Source organism: Armigeres subalbatus, chromosome 2 (assembly GCF_024139115.2).
Source record: "Armigeres subalbatus isolate Guangzhou_Male chromosome 2, GZ_Asu_2, whole genome shotgun sequence".
NCBI lineage: Eukaryota > Metazoa > Arthropoda > Insecta > Diptera > Culicidae > Armigeres > Armigeres subalbatus.
In genome coordinates, this window is record NC_085140.1 from 341658356 (window position 1) to 341682569 (window position 24214).

Sequence of the window (24214 nt, forward strand, 5' to 3'; positions counted from 1 at the left end):
TTTAAGGAACTACGTTGTATCATGGGGTATCCCTAGCTTCGTCTCTGATCGCAGGAAAACTTCCTGATTGTAAAAGGCTCCGAACAACAGTGTCAAATGCGCTATTTTGGGTTTTGTGTTCGAATTCTAGGTGCCAAGGTGGTCATAATTTGTCGGCTTTATCGAGCTTTTCTACCATTTTTGACAGCTCTCACCGGGTTTCCGCGTTCGCCTTGGGCTAGAAACATTAGCATAAGGAAATAATCCTTGTTTTATATCGCTTTCGGCGCCTCGCTTTATGTTGTTTGCCTGCTCGAAAGGTGCGAGAACTAGTTATCCTAATGTCCATGTTCTTCATTTGCATTAATGAGCCCGAAGTGGTCGATTTACCCGAACGAGTGAATGTTCTGTAGTTAGTTTTCACTCAGTTCTTCCGGATCGGGTGCCATTTCCACGAATTAACACGTTCGGTTGTTTGACGAGGGGCGATGCGAGTAGCGTCCACTGTCAACTGTCAACATGGCGGCTAATTAGCGCATATCGCTACTACTAGTGATTATGGAGTTATAAGACTGACTGACTACTCGTTGGACTATCAGCGGAAACCGGTTCCCAATTAATCGACTGATCCAGTTCCAGCACTATAGATGGCGGTGCAGCAGCGGTTATCAATCTTCACCTTTCGAAGGTCTTCGCCCATCAAACTGGGAGTCTGTCGATACACCATCATTAAGTGGACAGAAATGTCACTCCAGTGCTGTTGCCTGTCACGTATCTTGAGTTGCGTGTTGTTCGTTGACAGGGTTTGATGAAGTATTCTTTTTTTTTAGTGGGTCATCGTTTGTGGACAAACGTGTTTTGTTCTAGTACTTCCAATGTCCGTTTAGTTCTTGAAAGTGGTGCATCGAGGGGTGAGTCAATCGAAGCCAATTGAATCATAAACGATTACAACAATTATCTATTAGATTGGAATGCTCGTCCATATAAATTAGATACACTTTACTGAAATCGACACCACCAGCTAGATCAACAGATACTGGAAAGGAGACTCGTTTCTTCCATTCAAAGAGATACATCAATAATAGAGATATGAACGTAAACCGAAGGGGTGTGGTCGAACACGAATGAATCGGCCAACCAACCCACCTCCGATCTCGCAACCCTGCAGCCAGTCATTCTACCCAGATTAAAAACAAATCATAACCTCAAACGCACAAACAAATGGGAGGATTTAGCTCGCTAATCTAAAACAATCTTTCTCCCTCGGGGAGATGTCATCCGTTTGTTTGTGTAAATTTATCTGCACCTCGTTGTTATTCGCTCTTCCACCCACAAAGCACCCTCATCCAATTCCTGCTGTTTGTTTTTGCTACAACCTATTTTCTTGTTGTTTTTTTTTTGTTCTCGTTCCTTTCCCGCCCTAAACAACCCATCCAACTCATCTCGTCGTCGCAACCGAAGCGACGGACGACCGAGGGACGGAAGACGTTATTAGCATTGTTTGCACTTTTTGTGTCCGGAGAACAACACCTCGCGCGGCCACCCCAGCACCCACCACCATCAGAGCCGCATCCGATTGCGAAGGAAAATCGAAACTTTGTTGTTGCTGTTGTTTTAGGTACATAACCTCAATTGGAGTGGGACCCCTCGGGCGAAGCAATAGACTCAAGCCCAACAACAAGCGGTCCTTAGTAGCGTATCAAGTCGATGATACCGGGATGGGACTTATTCGTTCGTTCTGGAAGTTGTATTTGCAAGAGGATACTACATATTTATATCGCCCCGAGGAGATGGCGTCCCTTCTCGCAGTCGTCCGGCAATCCGGCACTCGACACCAGGCGATACAAAAACAGGGGAAAAGAACGCGGCAAAAATGAAAGAATGTGAAGAGGGTTTTTTTTCGGGAAATGTTTAGGGATGATCTCTTGTTGGGTGCTTGTTCTACATACAGCTATTTAAGGGCTGACGCTTCTATGGTGGTCGTGCCACGGATGTAGTGAGGCCTTGGCTTGTTGACTTTGTACTAGTTTTCTGTCTCAGGATACGTTTACATAAAGTCTTCAATTTGAGAATTAAAACAATCTAAAACAGAAACCAAAAAATCGCCCTGACGAGGCAATACAAAACGCTCTAAACACACCTGTTATGATTAATTGGAAATTATCATGGCATCATTGCATAAAATTTGACGTTTGCTTATATTGATTATTTTAGATGACCTTCAGGACTGCTCGCCCATACAGGGCTGCCGCATGGTAGCCGATCGGTACCGATCGCGGAAAACTGGATAGGTGATTGGCACATCTGAAAATCATTTTTTCATGCATGCTGCCAACTGAGCAAAGATGAAAACTGCTTTTCGTTGTTGCCTGTCACTTCCTTTTGGCGCTCATTAGGATGATTACGGTGGACGTTGGTTTCCGGCTGAAATAGGGTGTCGTGTCTTGCATCAGCAGGGTATGGGACACATCGCTAACTCGATTTTGGTACCGTTCTGGTTGGACACGTCTGACAGCAAATGGTTCTCCAGTGTTGGCAGTGCCACTGCCGCCTCATCACCGTGCCCGAACGCATTTTTTCAGCTGCAAGTAATTAGAACAGCTTGAGAAAACTCTTCTGGACAACCTCGTTGTTGGTCAGATCTTCTTGGAGGACAATTAGCTTGTTCCTGATGTCAAAGGTTCTGCTTGTCTATTTTGTATCGTTTCGTATTGTTCCGCGGAATGCCATTTTGCGGAATATTGTATTTAGTAGTTAGGTTGGAATTTTTTCAATTGAAAATGGTGTAAAATTGGCATATTGTCATTTTCTCAGATTAGCATAGCTATTCTTTCTCTTCTTCTTATTCTTCGTTTTCGAAATTGTAATTTCCCTTTACAAACCATTTATCATACCTGGTACATTGAAGATGTGTGCTAGTCCCAAGCAAACATCTGTTGGTTCCCTGTGCAAGAACAGCTGATCTGGTCATAATGGAGTAGCAACTACGAGTAGACAATCAAGCTCAACCTCAAGCTCTTTTTGCTTTGTTATGGACAGAAGGTTTTTTAATAATCAATTATTTATTCCTTTCGCCTTACACTGAGCCAACGCATTCTTCTAAAGATGGCATTATTCCTTCCTTCGCCTTATACCGGGCAGACGTGCTCTTTCAAAGAAGACATAATCAACTATTTTCGTCTTATGACGCATCTATCCAAAATTACAATCAAACCTCCATTAATCGATATTGATGGGACCACTGACATGGCCGTTTGCCACAAGTCATTTCACCGTTCAGCCACAAGTCATTTTCGGCCAATAACATTTTTAGTTGAATGGTCTGTTCCGCCAAATCACTCGTTTCGTCAAATGACCTGTTCAGCTTAAATGTTTCTTCGATCAAATGTATTATTCAGCCTATAAAAGTATTCCGTCAACTAGTTTTCGGCCTAATAACCGTTTCTGCCAAATGGAATTCTTCTAGAGGACTATCTATCTAACGTGTTATTCAATTTAAATCCAAGTTACATTCGCTCAAATAGCTTTCGGCCAAACGATCTTGAACAAAAATGGCTTGGATTGATGTGGCTTGAAAGTACGCAGATATATGTAACCACTTAATACTCTGGAACCGGTTCCGGGTGCTAAAAATGACCAACAAGGTTTAAAATTTAGTCAGAGGCAAATAAAGACTGTATTCGATGAAATTTGGACACACAAAATAGGTCACCACAATTTTTTTCTTTGAGCCCGATTCTTTTCAAACTTTCTGGAAATAAAGTATGCACTACTAAATGGTTAAGTTTTGACATCATTGGTTTATTGAACCTCTTCTCCCAACCCAAATGCCCGCACCTTTGCCTTGACCCCTTTCATCAGATTCTGGGCAATCTTGCCACTTGTTTACTTACTTTCAACCACACTTTCTTTAGTTCATTTTCAAGTTCATTTTCTATCAGTTTTGGAGTTTTTTGGATTTTCAATTGGGCGAAGTTCCGGATTATTTGGAGGGTTGACGTTTTGTGGTACAAAAACTACATTTTTATCTTTGTACCAGTCTAAGACGGGCCGGGCATAGTGGCAAGATGCCAAATCCGGCCAAAACAGTGTCGGGCCATCGTGAGATCTCAAGAAGAGCAGAAGTCGTTTTTGGAGGCATTCGTCCTTGTATATTTGACCGTTAAACCAGGCCGTTTACGCAACATCCTCTGATCGAAATGTTGGGATAACGCCTAAATAGGTTCAAAACCATCCTGACCTTCTTCGGATTTGATGTGCCACGTTTTTTGTCACTACCATTTTTTCCGCTTGGTTGTCTTACGGTCCTTGACCGTTTTGATCACATGAGATACGGTTGAATGTGCGATTCCCAGCTGTGTGAGCACCGCACTATTTCTTCATTCGAAGCCATCACTGAAATCACTCGACCGATTTTCACGAAACTCAGCCTATGTAAACATTACACAATGAAATACATTCAGTAAAAATTTCAATAATTTTTACCCACACGCTCAAAAGTTACGAACAATTGCGTGTGTCCAAATTTCATCGAATACAGTCTTTATGTGATTGTTTTGTTCTCGTTCTGATTTTGAAAAGTTGTTGTCTGTATACAGCGTTGATGATATTGGACGTAAGTCTTACAGAAGCACTTCAGAACCACTTGCGTCTCAAAAGGGGCCAGAAGGGGTCTCAATACCAAAGGAGTGCTATCCCACATTTTTTATCTACCAGATTTAAATCTTGCACAGAGTCGTCGGAATCGATTCCGGGCGTCCCGGAAAACCCAAAAGGGTCAAAATGATGCTTGAAAACCAAAAGTAGTTTTAATATGCCTTTCGCAAAACAAAACGCCGATTAGTACATGATACATTTACAGGTATGCTCCCAACTAGAGCTCTGGAACTGGTTCCAGTGTACCCAAAACTGTTAACTATGCTTCCAATTTCATTCAAAAGCATCACAAATAAGTTCTCCACGATACGGTTATGAAAAAACGTTGTCGGTACGACAAACAAACAAATAAGTCGGATATATCCTAAATGACCTTCCGACAGACCCCACGGAGATTTCGCAAAACCGTTTAATCGATTTATCCTCTAAAATTATGAAAATTGCCGGTTTATGTCTGAATGAGATAGAGCAAATATCCCATCGATGCTTTGTTGGTGACACAAAACTTAATATAATCAGATCTCAGAGAACACATCACGTCCAGTTAAAAAATCCTTGCATCAATCCTTGCATCATGTCCATAATGATTGGCTCTTGTGCTATGCAGAAAATTGTGTTTCAAACAAGGAGAGTGGTCTCGGAACATCATGAGAACCGTTCTCGGCCTCAAAAACCCCCGCATATAAATTGTCACGCAAATCGGTTTTAGTTCCAAGTTTTCGAGTCTTTTATTCTTTTTAATATTTCCTACAGGATTCGTTCAGGAATACTCTGAGAAGTTTTAGAAAGGTTTCGCTATGAATTCATTTAGAATTTTATTTACGATTCCCCCTAGAGTTTCCTCCATGAAGTTTCTTCATTCTTCTTCTTCTTCTGTTTGCGGCTGACTTGCTGTCATCATGCCGCTGGTTTAAGGGCAAGTGACTTAGACTATATGCCCTGGAAGTTTCTTCATACCCGACAAACAATTTAAGTTGAATAATCTGGGGCCCTCCTTAGCCGTGTGGTAAGACGCGCGGCTACAAACCAAGACCATGCTGAGGGTGGCTGGGTTCGATTCCCGGTGCCGGTCTAGGCAATTTTCGGATTGGAAATTGTCTCGACTTCCCTGGGCATAAAAGTATCATCGTGTTGGCCTCATGATATACGAATGCAAAAATGGTAACCTGGCTTAGAAAACTCGCAGTTAATAACTGTGGAAGTGCTTAATGAACACTAAGCTGCGAGGCGGCTTTATCCCAGTGTGGGGATGTAATGCCAATAAGAAGAAGAAGAAGAATCTTGTTTTATAGCCGTAGAAGCTTATTTTTGGCTGTAAAAGCGCTTTATTCGTCTTCAATGTTTGTTGGGTAGTTTGCTTCAAAAATTCGTCCAAACATTACGTCTTCTTCAGCCTGCGTGGCTACAAAGCATAACCATGCTGATGGTGAATGGATTTGCAGTGCGGTGTAGGAAGTTTTTGATGCAAAGGAAAGGCATCTGTGTATCATTGAGTTGTTTTTATGACTGCAAAACTGGTGAATAGAAATCTACAGAAACTTCTATTCAAAAATTGTGGGAAATTTCTCATTCATTGATCTGATTTTTTGGATAACGAAATCCCAAAAACTCCTAAACAAGAAATTCCTGGAAGGAAATTTCTAAAAAAAAGCGTAGTAACTACCCGGAATTCTTGATTAACAATTATATTGAAATTCTAAGAGAAGGAGCTCCCCAGAAGTTCAGTAGAAGGAATTCCATAATAACATGGATAGGACATTTTCCAGAATCCGTCCCCATAACTCAAAAGGGAAAAATCCCCAGAGTTCTCTGTACAGGATTTGTCCAGAATATCTGGCCTGAGGTCCTCACCTCAGATACATTACTGGTAGGTGCGAAGTTTTTCCAAGAATGAAGAATATTTCAGTATTTTTGGAAAATTGAGTTCGTTCTCCTATAGAAATTTGTTTTTTTTTCAAATACCTGGGAAGTGTTTCCTGAGAATCAAAGAAAAGGAATGCTGGAAAGTTGTGAGTCCAGAGTTTCTCTAGAATTCTTGGAGAAAGAATTCCTCATAATTACGGAAGGGATAAGTCCTCGGAACTTTTGGGGAGAGCTTCTGTAGAATCCCTGTAGATAGAGAAACCCAGAATTTTTGGCGTATTTCTTCTTTTATCGAATAATAGAATACCGTGCAAACTTTCACTGCATGGAAATGTGCAAAAGCGCAGTCCAAAGCATCGTTCTTACCCTGTTTCTCACATTGCTAGAAGTGTTCCTTGCAGTTGAGCCGTTACCCGGGCAGAGTCCGCTATCAAAATGATTTCTAATTGAGTTTTTTATATCATAACAATAACATATTTTGATATAGAATTGCAGAGTACACTAGCAAATATCATATTTTGATATTAGTTTATCTAAAAACTCTAACAACTCTTACAACGAAATGCTAGTTGCATGGTCTCTCGAAGCAAAGGACTCGGATTATTTATTTTTTAAATTCATAATGATGAACCTTTGGCCAGAGGGATTAAACGGGCGATCTTTGACCGGGAGGGTTTCAAACAACCCGAAAGGCCGCGCAGGATAAAGGTGAACTACATAAAAAGTATTTTATAACTTCTCTTTGGCAAGTTGGTAATAATGTTACTTTTTAATAATTTGCAGATCGACTACTTGAACGAAGGTATTTCCTGCACGACGATCATTCTGCAGCCCTCAAAGTGGCTTCGAACTACAAGAGGCTTATTCATCACGTCATAAGCAAGAAATCGATATTAAATTATTTTCTATTATCAGTTATCGAATAAGACTACTGAATAATACTGAAATAAAATGATTCAACATCAAAATTCAAAGTAATTTTGATATTTTTATTTTGATATCATCTCAAATAAATTAAAACAAAGTAGGAATTTAATTAGATGTTTTTCTGATATCAAGACTTATAGAAAATAACTAAATGATAACTAATCTAGTTTGTAAATCTTGATATCGCATAATGTGTATTCGATCAAACGAGTAACTAAATAAGATATCAGTATTTTGATATCACTATATGATCCATGAATCAAAATAGTATCAAATTTAGATATTTTATTTTGTTTTTTTTTTCTCGATACAGTCATTATCATAAACCGTAGAAAAAATGTCCGATATCAAAATAAGTTTTTTGTTTTTCGTGGTATCAAAAATTGTAAAGTGTCTCCCGAGCAAATATGTATGGAAAAATAAATTTTGGTAAACTTTTTGGAAAAGATTCGAAAAAATCTGGTATTATGTATTAAAATCTATTTTTTTGTCTACTTTCCGGTGGTTAGTGTGGTGAATTGCGTATAGCTGCGCCAAAGCGGAAAATTGACTGGTGCAATGTTAGAATGAGGACGCTGTCTTTGTTCTAGATCCTAGGGCCTGTGCTTGCGGAAGCCCTTGGATAACATAAAGTATGTCGGATAACAATTTTAACCATGAATTCAACGTTTCGAAATTACTCTGTGGTAAAGTTTTGAACGCAATCTCAGGTTTTGTCCGGGATTTGTATGAGGGCCCGCCAAAATTTGATATGGCAAATGAAAGTATCAAAATATCAAAATAAGTTTTCAGTTTGTTTTCATTCTCTGCTCCGGTATCCATATCTAATCTAATCTAACTAATCTAATCGAACACAAACGCAACCAGTACAAAGAAAGCATCCTGTAAAATCATTGAGTTAGATGACGCCCAATAATTTTTCTTGTCAATATTAAGGCTCACAGCATACCAGTAGTGGTATGACATAAACTTCAAAGCAGCCAGGCCCACTGCGTTGTGTTTGCCGCAGAGATGATTCTTCAAGATGTATCGTGTTCAAGTAGTCACTTCAACGTGATACATATCACGAATCTACAGGGGTTGAAGGATGCGTGGACATACCGTACCATACGCACCGCGTTCTTTTTAAGTTCTTATTTTTGTTAGTTGTATGTATATAAATATGTAGTGAAATCAATAACATTATAATAAGAAATTATATTAAATTTTATATATATTTGTAGAATTAACATCAACTGCGAGCCGAAGTTAACTCGGGATGTACATCTCTTGAAGAAAATGCTGGAAATGGTAAAGAATTTAATTATTATTTAGAATGTTATGAGTATCAGATAGCAGGTCATGTGCCAGGAAGTCGTCTGCATAAAGGTTACATAGTAGGTTGTGAAGCTTTCCTTCCTGGGATGTTTTGTAGTGGGCTATGAAAATGTTTAATCATGAAAATATGAAGGTACATATAAATATATAAAAGCATGAGAATATGAAAATGTTATAATATAAAAGAATTAAAATTGCTATATGAAAATAAAAAAAAAATTTGAAAACATGAAATTAAAAATGAAGATACAAAAATATTAGTACAAAAAGCATAAAAACATGAAAATATGAAAATATTGAAAATTTGAAAATAGAAGAATAAAATTTTGAAAATATGACAATGTGAAGAGCTGAAAATAAGATAATATAAAAATATTGAAACACAAAAATATATAACATGGAAATATAAATGTTTTAAAAAATTAAATAATAAAAATATAAAAATACCGGAAACATGAAAATATAGAAATATGTGAATATGCAAATTAAATGATAACAACATTAAAATATAATGATATAAGAAAGACAAAAAATGTAAATTAAATATTAGAAATTATAACAATATGAAAATATGATAACATGAAAATTGAAAATACACATATATGGATATACAAAAGATTAAAATATGGAATTTTAAATTTAAAAATACAAAAGTATAAAAATATGAACATATACAAGTATAACAAATGTAAAAGTATGAGAATATAAAAATATAAATGCATCATAATGTGAGCATATAAAAGTTAAAAAAAAGGAAAAATATAAGAATATGGAAAATATGATAATATAAAAATATTATAATATGAAATAACATAATAAATAACATGAAATTATATAAATCTGAAAATACAAAAATATTAAATATAATAGTTTAAAAATATTAAAACATAAAATTTCAAATAAGAAAGTGTAATGTAAAATTTAAAGAAATATGAAAATATGAAAATATAAAAACAAAATAATATGAAAATTTTAAGACACAAAAATAATAAAACATGAAAGTGTAAGATTAGGAAAATGTAAAACACGTAACTAAAAAAATAATAAAAACTTAAAAATATAAAATTATAAAAATATGAAAACTTAAAAAATTAAAATTTAAAATGTAAAAATATGAAAAATAAATATAATGAAATATGAAAAATTAGTTATAATGAAATATGGAAAATAAATAAATTACTATAAATCATTTCGTGGACTGGAAACTAGTGATACTCATGTTTCTTTTGAAATCTCTGTCTAGATTGCTATCAGAAATTAAAGGTGGGTGTAGTCCTCAATTTCAATCTATGACAAAAATGACAAAATCATTAGAATAACTATTCCTGGCCACGCTTATCTGTACCGTTACCAGGGAGAGAAGGAAAAAGTATCACGGAGTTGGATATTGGGAAGGTATTCGTTGGGTCAGGATGTGCCTGTAGCTGGCAATGTGACCATGGTAGAACTTACCCCGTAACACACCACGTAAAGGTGTCTACCCAGCGTTACAGGTACATTCTCTGCTCCGGTATCCATATATGTAAAAAATGGTAGGAACAAATTATTGTGGGACAATATTTTTGAATGGGAATCTAAGGCGGCACGAAATTTGCAATATGAGTTTAATAGAATTCATAGATCATGAATTTTTCAGAATGTCGTTGCATAGCAAACAAAAATATTGAGTTGTTTAATCAACGGATGGAGCCCACTTTCCTGGTTTTCGACAATTCATTCAAGAACCTATTAATAATTTTGCCCTACATCGAACAGAATTCGGGAAAAAAATATTTCGAGGGCGCCGTAATCCGCTAAAATCCCTGGAGGCAGAATTTTACATAATTTCTGTATGTGTAAATCCTTAGAACGGCTGGAACGGGATTGCGCAGAATTGTTAGAGGAGGATTGACCCTGAATATTTATGGAATTTTCCATAGTTCCTGGATAGGGAATTTTCAGAAATCCTGGGAGAAGATTTCCTTATAAATAAAGTAAAAGGAAGTACTCAGAATTCTTGATGGAGAAATTCCACAGAATATCTATCGTTGGGAGAGCAATTACCCGGAATTCTTAAAGGAAGAATTCCTCAGAATTCTTTGAAGAAGAATTCGTCAAATTCTTGGGAGAGTAATTCCCCAAAATTTTTGCAGAAGGAATTGCTGGTGGTGCAGCATTCCCGAAATCCTGTAGGTGAAATGAACCAGATTTATTAAAGAAGGAATATCTCACAATTACTTGAGAAAGGATTTCCTCAAAATAGTACCAAGAAGATTTCTTAGTTTACAACCAGGTATGTAGGAAGGTTTTCGGGAGGTGTTGTATGTGAAATACCTCAAAGATGCATTACTTCTTAGGGAGAAACCAACCTTATTCTTTCATAGTTTGAAATCACGTGGTTTTTTACGGCTTTTTTATATTTTTTTTTGACGAAATCACCTGACGCTTTCGTAAATCTCGTCATAGTAATGCAAAGATTGTAACAAACGAACTATTACAGTAACATATGAACTGGACCCATTTAGCCTGTTTCCCTCACAAACTTCACACTTGCTTATTACCCACTTAGACTTGCACAAGAAATGCAAAACTGATACAGTGATCAACATCCAATGATGCCATATTATATCGAGATGGCCGTTTCTAAAAGTTAGTAGAAAAAAAGGGAAGGATGCATATACTGTGAACATTTTGTCAGCGTCTTAAAATTGAAAGGCGGAGCGGTATAAAAATCGGCTGCTCACACTTGTAGTCTGTAAGGGTCAGACAGACAGCTCCCGTTAAAATGTTTAAATCGAATATCGGTTATGAATAGTCTGGGTGAACCGTGATATTTGGAGAACTCTACAGTCTGGTACCAAATATTCGACTCAGGCGTAAAATGAATAATTTTTAAATATCTTTATATTTTTTGTCAAAAAGATCCTCTGCAATGTCGAATGATTTGATGGGAATTTTTCTACATCTAACAATCTTTGAGATCACCATTGGTTTGGTTAGGTTTGCGGATTAACGATTCAAAGCTATTTTCAAATTGATACAAGCAATTTAGTGAAACAAATCGCTATAAAATTTTATAAATCAAAAATATGCTTTTATGCGCCAGTTCCTCTCCATCACTCATCCTCACACAGTTACATTCTATCCAAATGATTTCCGTCTAGTTCCATTTTCTTAAGATGCTTGTTTTGTTCTCTTACAGATTCATTCACCTAGATCTGCCCAGAAAGGCGCACTGGTAAATAGTAGCTTTCTTAAAATATATGTAGACAGATTATATCCACACTAACGAATAAGACTAGATTTTAATTTCGGAATTGAAAGCTGATTAACATTTCAACTTCTTAAGGCAATGGAACATACCTATTTGAATTAAAAAGTTACCGTTATTGAATGATAATTTTCCATTGCAAAAGCATTCTTGTCACTGGAACTGAGTTAAATCACTTGAAGATATGTCACTGATTTATACTGATTAAAAACAGTGGTGCAGCAAATTAGATAATGCCAACTGTGGCTTCAAATGCTCTGGAAATAAAATCTTTCCTACTAACCATTACATGATATTTGAATTCAATAATGGTAACATGACTTGGAAACTTCGTAGTTAATTACTGTTAAAGTACCCAAAGGACGTTGAATGGCATATAGCATCGACCCAGTTGTGGAGTACAATGTAAGTGCTAATATATTTTGAGTTTGGGGACTGGAATATGTATTGCTAATATATTCACCTTTTAGAAAGCGACTTATTTCGTTGGTTCATTTTATTATCAAAGCGAGCCCATTTGCTTTTTATTTCTTTGTTATCTTGAAAATGAGGTACATTACGAAATATGTCAATTCCCTCCGAAATTTCAACAAATTATTCTAAAATTCTTCACTATTCATTATCAACTGGCTTCACTACAGCTCGATTTCGATGCTTCCAAAACCAAATCGCCTCACTACAACACCGTCGCCACACGCCGGTATAATTTATGACCGGCGTTTTTATTGAGACATTCCGGATAATTAGTATGAGGGTGGTACCCTCTTCAACTGCTGCTCTCAAGTGTCACCCTCGTCAGGCAAATCGGATCCCTCCCAGTGAGGTGTGGGAGAGGAACATATAAATTAATGTAATTTATACCGGTTCTACGCTTCCTTCCCGCTCGCCATCGGTTCATCCATTTCCCCCTTCCGAAGGACTTACTTCGATGTTCTAATTGAAACGCTCGACTGAATTTGGGACAAAACCAGTTTGCCCCCTGGTGGACAGGCGGACGAGCAGACAGACAGACGGTCAGGCGGTCAGCAGAACGCGGCGGTATGTTCTGGTTCTGGTATGACCGGAAAATCAATCAAACCGAAACCGGCCGTCTGTCTAGTGTCTATCTGCACTCTGCACAGAACGGGTGCGCTCTATCTATCTACTCTGGCACCGACGACGGACACTCTCGATAACAGATAGTTTTCAGTCACATTTTAACACGTCTCCGAGCTGCGCATGTTTCCCCCCTGCAGCAGGTCACTTGCTCCGGTTGGTAGATCTTGAATCAGATTGTGCTGCTCCGGTTAACCGGTCACGGTCCAGTGGGTTTCAACAGCATCAGTATCCTCATCCCATGGCAGTGGCAGCATCCTTTCGTTGCTGCTACTAACCGCAAGGATCCGCTGCTTCCACCGACCGCTCGGTCCCAGAGGCAGCGAACGAAAAATGGCTCGGCAAAAAGATCAATTTGTCAAGATCCTCCCGCCCGTTCCATCTCGCGCCCGGCTCACGGTAGTTAAGTTTTGCACGAAATATTCACAGTGTGACCATCCCCGCCATCAACAGCGTATTTTATGCTTCGTACCTAATTTATCAAACTAACACCTCGCGCGCTCTGTTCGCAAACACATCTTCACCGGCGCATGCAGGGCCGGATTCAATGGTCGAGGGTCCTACGGTCTGATGTTTTTCCTTGAGAATGTCCGCAAATGTCCAGCACTTGGATGTTCATTTAACAAACGTTACGTGTTACCAAAATGTGACAAACTAATCGTTGGAACTTCGATAACAATATTCGCAATCATTAAAAAAGCCATCACAAGTTCGCCCCTGCCGACTAACGACCAACGTTGGCGAACGTGCAGGGTAAGGGAACAGGGCCAAGCGAGACGGCGATAGACCGAGACGAGAGCCATTTTTATGCTAAACACGCTCTCTATGTACCGTGCCGCCGTGCAACATATAAACACCCCCTCGGCGGCGTCGGTGGGTGGTGGCGCGCTCAACACCTGCCTCCCATTCCAAGCACCAAGCCAGGCCAACACCAGCCCCGACTGAGCAAGTGTTGGTTCGAAGACATGCGCCCCAACGATGTTCTAATCTTCGCACACTAACACTTTCCTGAGAGGGGGTCACCATGGTAACGATCCGACACCAACACTAACCTAAAACAACCATTCCTTGGTCGGGGGTCGTTTGGTCCTGGAAAAGGATTACCGACTAACAAACTCCAAAACGACGACGACGACGATGCTGACGACAAATCGATTCTTCCTCGCCTTTCGTTAGAGCTTTTCACAGCTCATCTCCGCCGTAGCCGTCGTCGTCGTCCTCGTGGTCGTCTTCTCCGCTTCCGTTGTTTTTCCGCAGACTTTAGGTCTACACAAGTTAGGTATCTAACAGCACCTAATCTGGCAGAAGACATTGTCAGCATATAGAACGGTTCATTTTCAACATCTTTAATTACCAACCCATCAGGAGAGGAGCCTTTTGTCGTCGTCCTTGTCTTGGTCCGTGGCTGTATTTAGAATCTGGAGCATGTTCCACTGCAGCGTTATCCGTTCCTATACGGCACTTGCTGGGTCTTGTTCTGCTCCGTTGTTCGTCTGCTAGGATGTTGGTTGGTGCCAGGCCAACGACTAATTTGTGACTATTTACGACCGATATAGATATGCCGTCGTCGTCGCCGCCACCTATTGCTCTATCAGCCACAATCTCGTAACTAGCAGCACAGATTAGGATCGAATCTGTTCCGTGGCAAACTCGCGTGGGAGCTCCGTGGAACATATTATTTCCGGATTAAATTATCCGCAAATGGGAGCGACATGGCCCAGGCTCAACCGAACTGCCTCCGATATGCTGTAGTCGGTTTTGCAGCGCATATGAAAATGGATACACGGTGCCGAGTAAACGTGGTGATGCCGATGGATTATCGGTTTGAATTTTAATTACCACATTATAGGTGGCAGTCAGTGTTCGATTTGCATAAATTAGTGACACATATGTGTTGAAATTAGCGTGTGATCGGCTTTGCCGGGGACCGGGTCAACGGATGTCGCTAATGGTTGTTATCGGTGTCGGCGGTGCAACAGAGGGGGCAGGAGGAGGAGAAGCTTTGTTGAAGAAGTGTGGTTTCCTGCTCAGAAGTATGGGGTTTTCTGTTCAAGAAGATTTTATGTAAAAATACCAATTGCTGTTAGTTGCGCAGTTCAGAATTTTAATCACAATATACGACTCTTATAAAGGAACTACAGTTAGAGACTTGGTCACTTAATTTACTTCATAAATATTTGTGAGTGTGTAGATATTATAATAATTTATAGATTATTTGGAAGCTTCTCCATGTTCAATATTTTGTCAATCATTAAGTTCAATATTTTACAAAACTTAAATCAATTAAACAGAGTTTTAAAATAATAATAATAAATTACCAGAGTTTGATTTTTGTGTGCCAGGCCAAAACTGCCATATTTTCCTTTAAAGGACATTCCAACAAAAAATGCAAGCCGATAAGGGTTAATCAAACGATAAATAAATTTCTTCAGCTAAAAAACTTTCTGACTTACTTACTTAAATTGTTTGTTGGGATGTTCTGAAGCTAATTACAAGCGATTAATGTTTGATCAAACAAAATATGTAATAATATTAGATTCGAATCAGGCGTAAATCATTTTCAAACATTTAAATTTTTATATGACCCTAACTTTATAAGGCAACTTTATAATCCCATACAAATAATGCATGAGAAGTCCAGCAGTGTTGCTCATGAAGAAGTTTAAAGAACCTCCGAAGATTTTCCCGAGGGAAATCCCAAAGAATTTGAAGAAAAAATTCCATAGAACTGACGAAAGGAAATTTTCTCAAGTTCGTTTATTTGATAGGCTCAGGCGTGTATAACATATTACGGAGCCACTTCCCGAAGGAAATTCCTAAGAATTTCCCGAAGGAAATTCCTAAGAATTTCCCGAAGGAAATTCCTAAGAATTTCCCGAAGGAAATTCCTAAGAATTTCCCAAAGGAAATTCCTAAGAATTTCCCGAAGGAAATTCCTAAGAATTTCCCGAAGGAAATTCCTAAGAATTTCGAAGGAAATTCTAAGAATTTCCGAAGGAAATTCCCAAGAATTTCGAAGGAAATTCTCAAGAATTTCGAGGAAATTCAACAATTTCGAAGGAAATTCCCAAGAATTTCGAAGGAAATTCCCAAGAATTTCGAAGGAAATTCCCAAGAATTTCGAAGGAAATTCAAGAATTTCGAAGGAAATTCCCAGAATTTCGAAGGAAATTCCCAAGAATTTCGAAGGAAATTCCAAAATTTCGAAGGAAATTCCCAAGAATTTCGAAGGAAATTCCCAAGAATTTCGAAGGAAATTCAAGAATTTCGAAGGAAATTCCAAGAATTTCGAAGGAAATTCCCAAGAATTTCGAAGGAAATTCCCAAGAATTTCGAAAATTCCCAAGAATTTCGAAGAAAATTCCCAAAATTTCGAAGGAAATTCCAAGAATTTCGAAGGAAATTTAAGAATTTCGAAGGAAATTCCCAAGAATTTCGAAGGAAATTCCAAGAATTTCGAAATTCCCAAGAATTTCGAAATTCTAAATTTCCAGAAATTTCGAAGGAAATTCTCAAATTTCGAAGGAAATTCCCAAGAATTTCGAAGGAAATTCCAAGAATTTCGAAGGAAATTCCCAAGAATTTCGAAGGAAATTCCCAGAATTTCGAAAATTCCAAAATTTCGAAAATTCCCAAGAATTTCGAAGGAAATTCCCAAGAATTTCGAAGGAAATTCCCAAAATTTCGAAGGAAATTCTAAGAATTTCGAAGGAAATTCAAGAATTTCGAAGGAAATTCAAGAATTTCGAAGGAAATTCTCAAGAATTTCGAAGGAAATTCCCAAGAATTTCTCGAAGGAAATTCCCAAAATTTCGAAAATTCAAGAATTTCGAAGGAAATTCCCAAGAATTTCGAAGAAATTCCAAGAATTTCGAAGAAATTCCCAAAATTTCGAAGGAAATTCCAAGAATTTCGAAGGAAATTCCCAAGAATTTCGAAGGAAATTCCCAAGAATTTCGAAGGAAATTCCCAAGAATTTCGAAGGAAATTCCCAAGAATTTCGAAGGAAATTCCCAAGAATTTCGAAGGAAATTCCCAAGAATTTTCGAAGGAAATTCCTAAGAATTTCGAAGGAAATTCTAAGAATTTCGAAGGACATTTCTAAGAATTTTCCGAAGGAAATTCCTAAGAATTTTCGAAGGAAATTCCAAGAATTTCGAAGGAAATTCCCAATGAAATTCAAGAATTTCCCGAATGAAATTCCTAAGAATTTCTCGAAGGAAATGCCTAAGAATTTCCCGAAGGAAATTCCTAAAATTTCGAAGGAAATTCCTAAGAATTTCGAAGGAAATTCTAAGAATTTCACGAAGGAAATTCTAAGAATTTCCCGACGGAAATTCCTAAGAATTTCCCGAAGGAAATTCCTAAGAATTTCCTGAAGGAAATTCCTAAGAATTTCCCGAATGAAATTCCCAAGAATTTTCCGAAGGAAATTCCTAAGAATTTCCCGAAGGAAATTCCTAAGAATTTTCCGAATGAAATTCCTAAGAATTTTCGAAGGAAATTCCTTAGAATTTTCCGAAGGAAATTCCTATGAATTTTCGAAGGAAATTCCTAAGAATTTTCGAAGGAAATTCCTAAGAATTTCCCAAAGGAAATTCCTAAGAATTTCCCGAAGGAAATTCCTAAGAATTTTCCGAAGGAAATTCCTAAGAATTTTCCGAAGGAAATTCCTAAGAATTTTCCGAAGGAAATTCCTAAGAATTTTCCGAAGGAAATTCCAAAGAATTTCCCGAAGGAAATTCCTAAGAATTTTCCAAAGGAAATTCCTAAGAATTTCCCGAAGGAAATTCCTAAGAATTTTCCGAAGGAAATTCCTAAGAATTTCCCGGAGGAAATTCCTAAGAATTTCCCGGAGGAAATTCCGCAGAATTTTCCGGAGGAAGTTCCGAAGAATTTCCTGGAGGAATTTCCGTAGAATTTCCCGGAGGAAATTCCGAAGGAAATTCGAAAGAATTTCTACATAGAGCTTGTGCCGTATTCAACTGGTCACCTTACCTGTAGCCCTGAAGTTGGTTGGTCAGCTGTGTTGTTAGTTGGTGAAGCCAATGATTAAGCGATAGCGTAGCTGCCCATGCGAGTAGGCAGCGCAAACAATGTGGTGTCTCTCGCAACGCTTAGACGTCCGAATTACTAACGATATCCCCTCCCCCTATTTTTCTAATCCTTATTTTTCCAGTTATTTGATTCATATATATGACTTTCATTTGTTGGAATAGAACTGAGGTTGAATATTGAAACAGCTTATCAAACATTTTAGTTTGCTCAATTCCATACTAAATCTTTCTATGTTTCTCATTTTATTCCAGATCGTCCTGAACTCGATGCACCGTTACCAGCCGCGCATCCACCTGGTGCGGCTCGGTCCGGGCCAAAACATTCCCACCTCGCCAAAGGAACTGCAGGAGGTCGACCACAAGACGTACGTCTTTCCGGAAACGATCTTCACCGCCGTAACGGCGTACCAGAACCAGCTCATCACCAAGCTCAAAATCGACTCCAACCCGTTCGCCAAAGGATTCCGGGACTCGTCGCGGCTGACCGACTTCGATAGGTGAGTTTTCTTCCACATGGTTCATGGTTTCGAATTCGCGATCACGTTGGGTTAAATTTGAACAAGTTTCGCCATCCGTCTTGGGAAGATTCGAATCGTCGACAAACGAACTAGCACTGACATTCCCAAACTTTAATTCCATTTCAGTTTCCCGGGAATGTAAGTATTCCAGTCGATATTCGGGACAACCCGGACAACAAATTCGTAAATATGAAACATCATGGCTTTCAATCAAACACTAATGTTCTTATTAATCTGAATCGAGCTCACACATTATTGGTCGATCCCACGCTCGATACTAATCCTTCTAACCGCTCATGGCACAATGCTTTTGATGATACTTTCCGGCTCTAACAACTAATTCGCTTTTATTGCAATCGCTTTCTGCGCTATTGTTTCTATCACTGACGCCGAATTTGACAGCCCCCCGAGCGAACGAGGGGTACAACAATGTGCTAAACAAATCCGCGTGCGTTCGCCACCATATCAGGGGAAGGGAGCGAAGCAGTGCAATCAATAACGCCCAGACCGCATCGTGCTTTCGTGCTGTGCGGTTCTTTCTCTCTTTTCGGAAGGAAGTTTTAATACTACCCGAAGCTATTTTAATTTCGACGGTGCTTCTTAGCGCTATTTGTACCCACTGATCCCGTTACGATCTTTGCAAGGACCCGTGCCTTCGTTTTACGTTGGACCCGTTTGCGGAAGTAAAATTCCGACAAGCGGTGGTAATCCTGCAGGGACACCGTTCTGGGAAAAAACCTCTTAGAAGGTCACGTCTCCACGCTCAGCAATGAGTATTAACAAAAACAAGAGGAAGGAGTCTCTGAATTCTCCACTTCCTTCAAAGAAACAAGGTTTCAAGACCGTCCTGCCCAAGCGCGGAAAAAATAGAAGGAAGCTGGAGAATTCAGATATTCCTTCTAACTCTAATATCGGAAATAATTCTTCTCCAATCGAATTGAGCAATCAGTTCGATTTGATTAATGATGAAATTGAGCAAATCGAATCTACCTCTAGCCCAGGTGATTCGATTCATGCGAAAAAGCAAAGGATTCCGCCAATTGTGGTATCTGTTGCCGAGTTTTCTGGCTTCCGGAATGAGATTTTGAGTAACCTTCATGGGATCAAGGTTTCATTTCAGATTGCTAGGAAGGGTGACTGCCGCGTTTTGCCGGGATCCTTTGACGATCGCAAACGTCTTCTCCAGTATTTAACTGAGAAGCGCCATAAATTCTTCACATACGACGACAAAACTGAGCGATTGTTCAAAGTCGTCTTGAAAGGTCTCCCCAGTGATGACAAATCACTGGATGAGATTAAAATTGAAATTTCTCAATTACTTGGATTTTCACCAGTCCAAGTAATTAAGATGAAAAAGAAATCCCATTCTGGTACTTCCCAGAGGGCATTTCTCAAGAATTTTATTTAGTTCATTTTAACAAAAGTGAACTAAATAATATGAAAAAGTTGGAAAAGGCCTGTATTATGTCCCATGTCCGTGTTACATGGGAACATTTCCGCAGAGCCTGGGGGAAATTTCAAAACCCTACCCAGTGCCGTAAGTGCCAAAAGTGGGGTCATGGAACCAAACATTGTCACATGGATGCTAAATGCATGATTTGTGGTGGAACCTCTCACGCCAAGGACGCATGTCCTGTGAGAGAAGATTCCAATAAATTTAAGTGCGCAAACTGTAGGGGCAATCATAAATCCAATTTCTGAGAATGCCCTTCACGCAAAAAAGTTTTGAATTCCCGTGCAAAATTGATGACAGGAAATTCCAATCGGATCCCAGATTCGACGGGTAGAAATTTTTCAAACGCTCAAATTTCGAAACCGGTTACCGGTCGAGCAATTCATACCCACCACAATTCACAAACAAATTTTGCCGCTCGTCAACGGGTAGCAAGCACTCCAATGTACCTACGTATGCAAACATCGCTGCTGGTAGACCAAATTTCTCTTCTCAAAATGAGGTTTATACCCATGTCCCAACGGAAAACAATGGCCATGTTGCCGATACAGGTAGCATGACTGCCTCCGATTTTGATTTTTAACTGAACAATTGCATCACATGATTGATGCAATGTTCAGCAAATACCATTCCTGAAGCTGTTCAGGTTGGTATAAAGTACACACAAAAAATTGTTATCGGACTCCGTTTCAATGGATCCAAATAATTGTGTGAAAGTTCTAAATTGGAATGCCCGCTCTCTAAAGGGTAAGGAAGATGAATTATTCAACTTCCTTTCAGTTCATAATGTGCATATTGCCATTATAACTGAAACGTATTTAAAACCAGGACTCTCCATTAAAAGAGATCCAAACTATTTTATCTACAGAAATGATCGTCTTGACAGCGCCTGTGGTGGGGTCGCCATTGTCATTAATAGACGTATCAAACATAAATTATTTTCTTCGTTTGAAACCAAAGTTTTTGAAACCTTGGGAGTTTCTGTTGAAACAAATTTTGGACAATTTTCCTCCATTGCAGCCTACTTGCCTTTTCAATGCAATGGGCAGCAAAAGAATTTATTGAAAGCTGATCTTCAAATTCTGACTCGCAACAAATCAAAATTCTTCGTAATTGGTGACTTCAATGCCAAACACCGTTCATGGAATAATGCTCAAAGCAATTCCAATGGTAAAATTTTATTTGAAGATTGTTCTGCGGGATATTATACTATTCAATATCCCAATGGACCAACTTGTTTTTCTTCCAGTCGAAATCCTTCTACAATTGATTTAGTTTTAACGGATTCAAGTCAGCTGTGTGGCCAATTGGTAACTCATGCTGACTTTGACTCTGATCACCTTCCTGTGACATTTGAAATCTCACAAGAAGTCATTTATAATCCAATCAGCTCTACTTTTAATTATCATAGAGCTGATTGGGATTCTCTCAAAACGTATATCGATAGGAATTTTGATGTTGATATTCCTCTCGATACCAAAAGTGATATTGATAATGCTCTCGTATCTTTGACAAGTTTAATTGTCGAAGCCAGAGGCATTACAATTCCGAAATGTGAAGTTAAATTCAACTCCATTATTATTGACGACGATCTTCAGCTACTGATCCGTCTTAAAAATGTGAGAAGAAGGCAATACCAAAGAACTCGCGATCCCGCGTTGAAAGTTATTTGGCGAGATTTGCAAAATGAAATTAAAAACGTTTCGCTATTCTGAGAAATACCAACTTTGAGAATAATGTCTCGAAGTTGGATCCCAGTTCGAAACCCTTTTGGAAATTAACAAAAATTCTTAAAAACCTCAAAAGCCAATTCCAGCGCTTAAAGAGGGAAATAAAATTTTATTAACAAATGGCGAAAAGGCTCAAAAACTTGCTCAGCAGTTCGAGAGTGCCCATAATTTTAGTCTAGGTCTCACTAGTCCAATTGAGGATCAGGTTACACGAAGCTTCGAAGACATTCTCAACCAAGATAATGTTTTTGACCCTACGTTGGGAACTAATTTGGATGAAGTGAGATCTATTACTAGAAAATTTAAAAATATGATGGTATTTTCTACATACTTATCAAAAACTTCCTGAGAGCTCTTTATCCTTTTTGGTTAATTTATTCTCAAAATGTTTTCAATTGGCATACTTTCCTGATAAATGGAAAAACGCCGAAGTTGTTCCAATTTTGAAGCCGGACAAAAATCCAGCTGAGGCTTCTAGTTATCCTTAATCAGTTTGCTTTCTTCAATAAGCAAACTGTTTGAAAAGATTATTTTAAATAGAATGATGGTTCATATTAATGACAATTCTATTTTTGCTGATGAGCAATTTGGTTTTCGCCATGGGCATTCAACCACTCATCAATTATTAAGAGTTACGAACTTAATTCAGCTCAACAAATCTGAAGGATATTCGACTGGAGTTGCTCTTCTTGATATAGAGAAAGCATTTGACAGTGTTTGGCATGAAGGTTTGATTGTGAAATTGAAGAATTTTAATTTTCCTCTGTACATCATTAAACTGATCCAAAATTATTTATCAGATCGCTCACTGCAGGTAAACTATCAGAATTCTAAATCTGATAGATTACCCGTAAAGAAAAGTGTCCCCAAGGCAGCATACTGGGGCCCATATTGTATAACATTTTACTTCTGACTTACCTGATTTACCACCAGGGTGTCAAAAATCTTTGTTTGCAGATGACACGGGCCTTTCAGCCAAAGGGCGAAGCCTTAGTGTCATTGTAGTAGATTGCAAAAAAGTTTGGATATTTTCTCCACTTACTTGCAAAATGGAAAATTTCCCGAATGCTTCCAAAACTCAGCTTATAATTTTCCCACATAAGCCGAGAGCTTCTTATTTGAAACCTTCTAGCAGACATATTGTCACTATGAATGGGGTTCCAATTAATTGGTCTAGCGAAGCTAAATATTTAGGACTTCTGCTAGATCAAAAATTAACTTTTAAAAATCACATTGAAGGCCTTCAAGCCAAATGTAACAAATATATTAAGTGCCTATATCCACTTATAAACAGAAAATCAAAACTTTGTCTTAAGAACAAACTTTTGATTTACAAACAAATTTTAGACCTGCCATGTTGTATGCTGTGCCAATATGGGCTAGTTGCTGCAATACCAGAAAGAAGGCACTCCAGAGGATTCAAAATAAAATTTTGAAAATGATTCTGAAGTTGCCTCCGTGGTATAGTACCAATGAACTTCATAGAATTTCTAATATTGAGCCTTTGCAACAATTATCCAATAAAATAATTTCCAATTTTAGACAACAATCGTTGCAATCTTCTATGGCAATGATTAGTTCCCTGTACCCTTAGTTTTAAATAGGTTGAGTTTAGTTTAAGTTAAACACTTTGTAATTCCTACATGGTTTAATTCAACCAGAGGAAAAAATTCTAACTGCCAGAGGCAATTGAAATGTATATAATAATAACTAAAAGCGTAACATAGCAAATAAGGATGATAGTGTTAAGAAAACACGGAACACCTAGTCTAAGAGATGAATGCATGTATTAGATAATTAGCAAATAAAATTAGTTAAAAAAAAAAAAAAAAAAAAAAAATCAATAACGCTAATTTAGCTCGTAAATCTTGTTACCTGGAGGCAGTGCCCCATCGCAAGCTCCAGTCGGTAGTGTAGTGGTGGGAAAGCGCGAACGAAGAACTGCCGTAGGGGAAATGGTTTATGGCGGAATAATTGTTTTCGGCGTTAGTTTTTCGCCATTAATCAAAGTGCAGTTTTTCGCCCCAGCCTTCGCGCAGGGTTCTTGACGTGTGCAAATCTTACGATCGGAACTCGGCCGATGGATGGAGATGACGACTGTTAATATTTCGTTATATTTATGATTATCAAAGCCCTTGTGCAGTTGAGCGCTGAGTACGATACGAAAGGCTTCGTAGGAAAAGCAAATGAAGCTGCTGGATGCGGCATTCCGGCCGTAATTACAGGGAAGCAAACGCACACGAGGGGTCCTGTATCGCCACGCCGTAGCTGAGGTGGTGTCGGGAATATTGATGTTTGCCTCCGAGGAAAATTCGAACTGAGATATGAGCCGAACCGGGTCGAGATGCAAAGAACCACCGCACCGAGAT

At 38.5% G+C, this 24214-nt stretch overlaps 1 protein-coding gene across 7 annotated transcripts in view; it reads left to right on the top strand.

Annotated features, from left to right (window-relative positions):
- LOC134212856 (T-box protein H15-like) overlaps positions 1 to 24214 on the top strand; it is a 129508-nt gene that overhangs the window by 81978 nt on the left and 23316 nt on the right. For 2 of the 7 annotated variants that reach the window (XM_062691095.1, XM_062691097.1), the window contains exons 5-7: positions 11924 to 11959; positions 18397 to 18641; positions 18789 to 18800. In XM_062691095.1, coding sequence (XP_062547079.1) covers positions 11924 to 11959; positions 18397 to 18641; positions 18789 to 18800 — 293 coding nt within the window. The remainder of the gene's footprint in view (positions 1 to 11923; positions 11960 to 18396; positions 18642 to 18788; positions 18801 to 24214) is intronic. The other 5 variants (XM_062691098.1, XM_062691100.1, XM_062691099.1 and 2 more) reach the window with 3 other exon arrangements.